This window comes from Crocuta crocuta, unplaced genomic scaffold (genome assembly GCF_008692635.1).
Source record: "Crocuta crocuta isolate KB4526 unplaced genomic scaffold, BGI_CrCroc_1.0 scaffold233, whole genome shotgun sequence".
Classification (NCBI taxonomy): Eukaryota; Metazoa; Chordata; class Mammalia; order Carnivora; family Hyaenidae; genus Crocuta; species Crocuta crocuta.
Window position 1 is genome coordinate 2,960,416 of NW_027529526.1, and position 7,883 is coordinate 2,968,298.

The following is a 7,883-nucleotide window of genomic DNA, read 5'->3' on the forward strand; positions in this document are numbered from 1 at the left end:
AAAAAAGTTTCAAGAGTTCCTAGCCCCGGACTCAGTGCTGGGCTCAGATATTGTTTCAGTCCAGGAAGGAACTATTCCTATCCCCATTTTACTCATGAGGAAACTGAGTCTCAGTCCTGACACACAGCTAGTAAGTAAGAATGCTCAGAAGCCAACGTGGGTGTGCATGGCCCCAAGCTGGGACTCTGTCCACATTCCTCACACTGGCACACACCTGCATCTGCATCTGCCACACACCCTCACACACCCCTCAGGCTCTCCTGTCACACACACACACACACACACACACATGCACAGGCACACAGACACCCTCAGCGCGCACTCAGTCACACCCTTCAGACATGGGGTGGCAGTTGCCTCAGCGGCCTTACCCATCCTCACACCGGCCCCCCTGGCTGTGCGATCATATATTCTCTCACACCTCAAGAGACTCACTCTGCTCTCCTCAGACGCATAATTCGGGCACAGCCCCTCCATCCAGAAATAATCAAAGCAGAACAAACACCATCCAGGAGTGAAAAGCAAATGCCAGTAAGACTTGTTTTGAGTCGTTCTGAGTCCCCTCAGGTGTTTCCTTGAGACCAGTGCTAAGAAGGCTTCCATTCCTTCCTTGCTCATGATTAAACAAGTGCTCTGCTCCCTCCCTTGGGCCTGGCCAAGCCAGCCAAGTGTGAGGGGGTGTTCAGGGAGAGTGAGGCCTGGAACCCAGACTGGTCAGAGAGAAGAAGCAGGTCCATTTGAAGTAACGTGATGATGGCACAAAGGCAGGAAAGAAGCCTCCAGAGTTACTTGTACAGAGAGATCCCATTTACCTTAGAGGGTCAGGGAAGGTTCCATGCATTCATTCGCCAAGTATTTATTGACAGTGCCAGGTGCTGGGGATGCACTGGTGAACAAAACAGCCATGGGCTCCAGTCTCATGGAGTTTAGTCTCATGTGGGAGATAAGCAGCTAGAGAAATGAATATATGATCAGAGATTATGAAACAAACAGGCTGCAGAGATGGAGAACAATAGGCCAGGAAAGGCCACCCAGAGGAGGTACTAGTTAAAGCCTGAATGCTGAGAGGAGTCAGCCTTGTGAAGAGCAGAGGAGAAAGCATTCTGGGCAGGGGGAGCAGCATGTACAAAGGCCCTGGGGTGGGGAAGACCTCGGCATTATCGCAAAACTGAAAAAGGGCAAGTAATAAGTTACTTTATTGTAATTTCTGTGGTTGCAATTCAGTGAGCAAGGGAATTTGTGGCAAGGAAGGATGCTAGGTTGGCAGGAGCCAGGTCACACAGGCTCCTGGCCAAGGAGGTGGTTCTTTAGCCTCAAAACCATTGATACTCTAAGCAGGGGAGAGATGGTATGCAATTTATGATTTACAAAGATGATGCTGGCCGCTGTGTACAGAGTAGACTGTGGGGAAATAGCAGGCGGACCTATGAAGAAACAAGCAGGGAGAGGGGGCAGGCAGAGACAAGGGCTATTTTGGAGGTAGAAATTAGACATCTTGTGGAAGGATTGGATGTGAATCCAGGCAATTCCTTTGTTTCTGGCCTGAACAGCTAGATGGGCAGAGGTGCTTTTTACGGTAATAGGGACGCTCTGGAGAGAATGGGTTTTGGGGTGAGAATAGGAGTTTGAAGGAGGAAGGAGGTAGCAAGGAGCTGGGGGGAGGGGGCAGTCCAGAGAGGAATGGCATACATAAGGTCAGACATGGCATATCTACTGGCTGTTTCTCTGTAAGTGAGGAGAGGCCTGGGGGCCAAGCAGACCCTCAGACCCTCCTCATCCTCCCTCCAGGTATGAGGCTAGGTTCCAGCAGAAGCTCCTTGAGTACACAGACTCCAACAACATTGCCTCCCTCTTCCTCACCGCTGCCAACAGATGGCTAGAAGTCCGCATGGCAAGTGCCACCCACCCCGGGCCCTGGGCCCCGGGAAAGGGGCCTCTGATTGGGTGGTGGAGCCAGAGCAAGGCCAGACATGGAGCAGAGGGCAAGATAGAAGATAGAACACCAGTTTGTGTGTGCATGCAGGGTGGACACTGAGCCCTCCTGCTCCCCCAGCCCGGGTAGCCCTACTTGTGTCTGGCCTGAGCTTCCTCTTCCCCATCATTACCTGGGGGCTTGTGTACCTGGGGTGTGTGCCAGTAGCCAGAAGAGTTGTGTGTTTAAGTGTGATGAGTGTGTGTCTGAAGTGGCTCGTACGACCTGTGTGGGCCAGCCGGTCAGGCATGTGCAGATGAGTGGGGGGAGCAGCAGAAGCTGTGCGCACACATTATCTCCTGGGGCTCCAGCCTTCAAGGCCTCCTGAGTGTCTGACGATGTGCAGGTGTGTAGTTGGGCTTGGCTAGAGTCTCTACTGAGCTGCTCTCTGCCCTGAAGGGAGTGAGGTGGGGGCGGGGGGACACTATGGCTTCAACCCCTGAGGGCGCATGCCAGCTCTCCTCCCTCCACAGGAGTACATTGGTGCATGTGTGGTCCTCATCGCGGCCGTGACCTCCATCTCCAACTCCCTGCACAGGGACCTCTCTGCTGGCCTGGTGGGCCTGGGCCTTACTTATGCCCTAATGGTGAGTGGCAGCAGACTAGGGCAGGGGAGGGCTCAGATGCCAGCACTCGGGCAATCTCAGGCACCTTCCCCAACTCAGACACCCTCCAGGTCTTAGCACAAGCTCCTCTGAGTCTGATCCAGGAGGGACCAGGTGGGCAAGAGGGCTAACCCAGGGCTGGGGCCCAGACAGGTGGGGTATAAGGATCCACACTCATTGTAACCCTCCCGTGCCTTCAGGGGGGGCTGCCCTGAACAGCTAGCAGAAAGCATTGAGAACTTTTGGCCCCTCAGCTGTAAGAAGAGCCATCCTGGTGGCCAGGGTTGAACCAAGTGATCACGGACTCCCCACAGGTCTCCAACTACCTCAACTGGATGGTGAGGAACCTGGCGGACATGGAGATCCAGCTCGGGGCTGTGAAACGCATCCATGGGCTCCTGAAAACCGAAGCGGAGAGCTATGAGGGGCTGCTAGGTGAGGGGCCAGGGAGGAGGGCATGCCAGGGAAGAGTCCCGAGGAGGAGCGTGTCTGGCTCGAGGAGGCCACGAGCCAGGCTGGGGTAGGGTGGCCCCACTGCGTACCAACTGTGGCTCACATGTGCTGCCTGACCCCCGGCCCGGCCCCCAGCACCCTCACTGATCCCAAAGAACTGGCCAGACCAAGGGAAGATCCAGATCCAGAACCTGAGTGTGCGCTATGACAGCTCCCTGAAGCCGGTGCTGAAGCATGTCAATGCCCTCATCTCCCCAGGACAGAAGGTCAGTGGGCTGCCAGGACTTAGGGCTGCTTAGCCTCACAGAGTCATCTCATCACCCTCCAGGGCCTTCCAGGGCTCACACCCAGTCAGACACCCCAGCCTCCCGCCTGGGCCCCTCAGGCTGACAAGGCTCAGCCCACCTTTCCCCCACTCCCTCCTCCCTTCTCCTTTTGCTGCCCTCACCTGCCAAGGACATGGACACCCCAGCACCCCCTGGCTTAAAGGGCTTTTGTCAGGGCCCCCCTGCAAATGGTCAGGGGCTCTCCCAGCGAGCTGCCCTCTGTGTTTCAGAGCAGGTCATAGGGGTAGAGAGTGAGGCCGCACTTGTCCTGGGGAGGGAGCCCCTGCCTGGCACTCTGTCCCAAATCTCTGATTCCCTCCTCGCTCCTCCTCTGCTCTGACTCTACCCCTCTCCTTCTGTCTCTTTGTCTCTCTCTCTCTGTCTTTGGCTGTGACTGTCCGTCTCATTGTCTCTGACCTTTAGGTGTACCTCTGTCCCTGCCTCTGGCTCTTCCCATCTGTCCCTGCCTCTCTCGTCCTTCTCTGCACCATCTCTATCTTTATACTCATCCCTTATTGTCATTTCTGTTGTTACACATGGGCCGGGAAGCAAGAGGGTCAGAGATGACTGCAGTTTCAGGTGGGGCACCCAGATTCATCCCCGCACACCACACTCAGCCACCCCCGTGCCTCCTACCAGACCCGTGCACTCAGAGTTCGCCCCAGTGCCCCCCGCAACTCCCCTGCAGCCACATACCAGGCACAGCAAGTCCCACACCTGAGCCCGGGAAAATGGTCCCGTCCCTGTGGGAGGCCCCTCCGGACCCGCTGCAGGAAGCAAGCCCGAACCCAGGGCCCAGCCCCGGCCAAAAAGAAGCTGGTCAGAAAGCCAGGACAGAAGAGACGCTGTGACCTCCAATGCCTGCATACCCCCAGAGCTACTCACAGCGTACCTGCTCCTCTCTCCAGATTGGGATCTGTGGCCGCACAGGCAGTGGGAAGTCCTCCTTCTCTCTCGCCTTCTTCCGCATGGTGGACATGTTCGAAGGTGAGATGTATGACGGGCACCCCATGTGTACTCACAGCCACCAGATGGGACCTCAGTCCTGATGTATGGTCAGATGTCACAGGAGGCCCAGCAATCACTGCCTCCCTGTGCATCGTCAGTGGGACCCACATCCCAGGCTGAACCTGTCCAGCACCACCAGCTCCCTCACTCCCTGGTGCCTCACCTGAGACACTGTCCCCACACAGGGCGAATCATCATTGATGGCATTGACATCGCCAAACTGCCGCTGCACACCCTGCGCTCACGCCTCTCTATCATCCTGCAGGACCCTGTCCTCTTCAGTGGCACCATCCGGTGAGCGCCACCACTCCACCAAGCCCACCCCAGGCCCCGGCACCTCGGATCTAGAGCATAAAGAGAAGAGGGGTGGGCGAGGCCAGGAGCGCTCAGCTGGGCACCCTGGGCAGGAAGCCCTGCTCAGGCTCTGGGCACTATGGGCTGACCTGGTCCCTCACAGTTTTACCCTCATGCCGTTCTCCTTCCTGTTAGGCCTAGGCAGGCACTGGTAGGGGTAGCTCAACCCTCAGGTTCGGAATACTCTCCTCCACCCCCTCACCAGCTTGCTGCCCCCTCCGGGCCAGGCCCCCGAGGCTCTCTGCCATTCCCCAGGGACAGAGCCAGACCCCTGCTCCCTTCCCAAGGGGACTTTCTGTGCCACCCTCCAGATTTAACCTGGACCCAGAGAAGAAGTGCTCTGACAGCACGCTGTGGGAGGCCCTGGAAATAGCCCAGCTGAAGCTGGTGGTGAAGGCACTGCCGGGAGGCCTGGGTAACTATTCATGCGGGAGCAGCCGGTCGGCACTCAAGGACGTCTGGAAGGGCTAGGAGGCAAAACCACACCCGTGTTTACGGTTTGCCCAGAGTTTAGTCTGGGGTCTGGCAGTTTTACCTTTTAGCTTACGGGAGCTCAGAGAGGTCAAGCGAGTTGTCCCAGGCCACACAACTGGTCAATTCAGGGGCTAGCTCCTCCTGAAGGGCCAGTGGGGACAGCTGTGAGACACAGCTCGCAAGCTCATCCTATCATGGCAGTGCATTCAGCCATGCCTCCCCTGTCCACCTGCCTGCCCAGTCCTGCCCCAAGGAAGGAGAGGACAGGCTGGGAAATCACAGGTACAGGTCACTCTTCAAGGCTGCAGGGAAGACCCTGCTCCCACCCCAGAGGTCAGCAGAGCCTTGGTGTGTGCGCTACAGCCCCTGGGGCAGTGGGGGCTGGCCAAGCCTTGGCTTCAGAGACTCACCCCACCAATGCCCACACACCTGCAGCACATACATACACACTCAGTGCACACACCCCTCCTGGAACTGCCTGGGGCCACAGCAGTCACCTGCAGAAGGAGCTCTTCTCTTTGTAATCCATGCAGAGAGCATCTGTGTCGTTGGGTAAGGCGCAGCAACCCTGCACACACCTGTCCTCATGACACACGCCTGCCTTTCCGCCCTGGACATACATTTTCTTACATCCCCTACGCCATGCCGTCTACTAAACTCCCAATGCAAGATTAACTCAGCCCTGCTCCTCGGCCCACCCGGGGCTGTTTTCAGATGCCATCATCACAGAAGGCGGGGAGAATTTCAGCCAGGGCCAGAGGCAACTGTTCTGCCTGGCTCGGGCCTTCGTGAGGAAGACCAGCATCTTCATCATGGACGAGGCCACGGCTTCCATCGACATGGCCACGGTCGGTCCTGAGCACATAAATGGGGTGGGGTCTTGGAGGATTTCATGGGGTGTTAGGGTGAAATGTGCAGAAAGCGGTTGTGAAGCTCAAGTTGTCTTTAACATCGAGGGCCATTTGTGGCAGAAAAGGCAAATGACTAGGGGGGCCTGATTCTAGCAAGTCTTGAGGCATGTCTATAGCATATGTACACCCAGGCTGCACACAGACCCACAGAGACTGCACACTCCTCACCCGCCACACAGGCCAGCCAGACATACTCACAGCACCCATCCATGCACAGAGCTGAGCGCCCCACAGGCTGAGCCTGGCTCCTGACTGCTAGAACTTGGTTGGTCCTTTGGAGACAAGGACTAGACAGAGGGAGTGGTGGGCTACTGGGGTCACATGGGAGCTGGACCACAGCCTGGGCCCCACACCCCCAAAGCCAGGCCAGACCCCATCCCCTACACAGATGACCCAACAGTTGTCACTCCCACCTGGCAGGAAAACATCCTCCAGAAGGTGGTGATGACAGCCTTCGCAGACCGCACTGTGGTGACCATCGCGGTAAGGGGCCCCTTGTTGGGGTTTTGGGAAACCACCAGAGAGAGGACTGGCCTCTTGAGGCTGCCATCCGAGGGCAGCCACTGGGCAAACTCCAGGCCTGGTAATGAAGAGAGGACCCTGGAGCGATGCAGAGCAGAGTCCGGAGGGTTTGTGGGGAAACTGCATTGCAGGATGTGAGGTGTGGGAGGCCTTGCACCTGTGCTTTCTCAGATCCTCTCTCTTTCTCCAGGTTCCAAAGCCCCATGGGCTAGGGTAGGGCTACTGCTCCATAGGAAGTGGAGGTTGGGGTGTGGGGCAATCCCTGAGTCCTGAAGCCTGGAGGAGAGGGCAGAGCTGAGATTTGCTAAGGGGAGAGGGTGTCATTAGTAGACAGAGGGTTGGAGTCACAGTCACCCCAGGAAAAGGCAGTGGCCACAGAGATGGGACATTCCATCCACATGCCTCCCCCTCCAAACTGCCAGAGGGATACTCTCAGCTGCCCCTTCTTTGCCACCCCCCCACCCTGACCAGCCTCCTCCTGCTCCAACCAGCACCGTGTGCACACCATCCTGAGCGCAGACCTGGTGATTGTCCTGAAACGTGGCGCCATCCTTGAGTTCGACGAGCCAGAGAAGCTGCTCAGCCGGAAGGACAGCGTCTTTGCCTCTTTTGTCCATGCAGACAAGTGACCTGCTGGAGCCCAAGTGCCGCCACATAGCCTGCCTGCCCCTGCCTCCTGCCTGGGCTTTCTCGCTGTACAATCAGTTGTAAATAAAGAGATTGGTTATTTCCTACCGGAGGCCTTGGGTCTGATGGCCAGGAACCAGGGTGGCCTGGGGGCCAGTGTAGCCAGCCTGCCTGGCATCAGGCAGACCTGAAGCTGTGTCAGTGTGGGCAGAAGTGTATTTCCTTATCTGTGAAATGAAGTACTAGTCTGCTCAAGCTGCCATAACAAAGTAGCAGACTAGGAGACTTAATCAGCAAAAGGTTATTTCTGACAGTTCTGGAGCCTGGAAGTCCAAGATCAAGGTGTCATACGTTTGCTTTCATACATTTGCTTTCTCCTGAGGATCTAGTTACCTCTGCACAGGTCCTGTGACCAAATACTGTCACACTGGGGAGGAGGGGGGCTTCAACATATGAATTTAGGGCATTAACAAATGAATTTGGAGGGTGGGACACAGTTCAGTCCCTAACAACAGTTATAGCATTTTTGTGATGATTTCATCAGACTAAGTAGTCCCCTTCTTTCTCACTTTATTTCTTGGGTTAAAATTGTGGGGTGCCCTGAATTGGTACCATTTCCAATACAACTGAC

The 7,883-nt window shown here is 56.4% G+C and overlaps 1 protein-coding gene across 3 annotated transcripts in view; it reads left to right on the forward strand.

Moving 5' to 3' along the window:
• Window positions 1-7,338, forward strand: part of ABCC8 (ATP binding cassette subfamily C member 8) — a 75,766-nt gene extending 68,428 nt beyond the window's left edge. For 2 of the 3 annotated variants that reach the window (XM_077761126.1, XM_077761127.1), the window contains exons 29-38: window positions 1,789-1,891; window positions 2,446-2,559; window positions 2,892-3,012; window positions 3,166-3,296; window positions 4,265-4,343; window positions 4,550-4,658; window positions 5,030-5,133; window positions 5,907-6,040; window positions 6,524-6,586; window positions 7,117-7,338. In XM_077761126.1, the coding sequence (XP_077617252.1) occupies window positions 1,789-1,891; window positions 2,446-2,559; window positions 2,892-3,012; window positions 3,166-3,296; window positions 4,265-4,343; window positions 4,550-4,658; window positions 5,030-5,133; window positions 5,907-6,040; window positions 6,524-6,586; window positions 7,117-7,254 (1,096 nt within the window). In that variant the 3' untranslated portion in view covers window positions 7,255-7,338. The remainder of the gene's footprint in view (window positions 1-1,788; window positions 1,892-2,445; window positions 2,560-2,891; window positions 3,013-3,165; window positions 3,297-4,264; window positions 4,344-4,549; window positions 4,659-5,029; window positions 5,134-5,906; window positions 6,041-6,523; window positions 6,587-7,116) is intronic. The other variant, XM_077761128.1, reaches the window with a different exon arrangement.
• The last annotated feature ends 545 nt before the right edge of the window (window positions 7,339-7,883 follow it).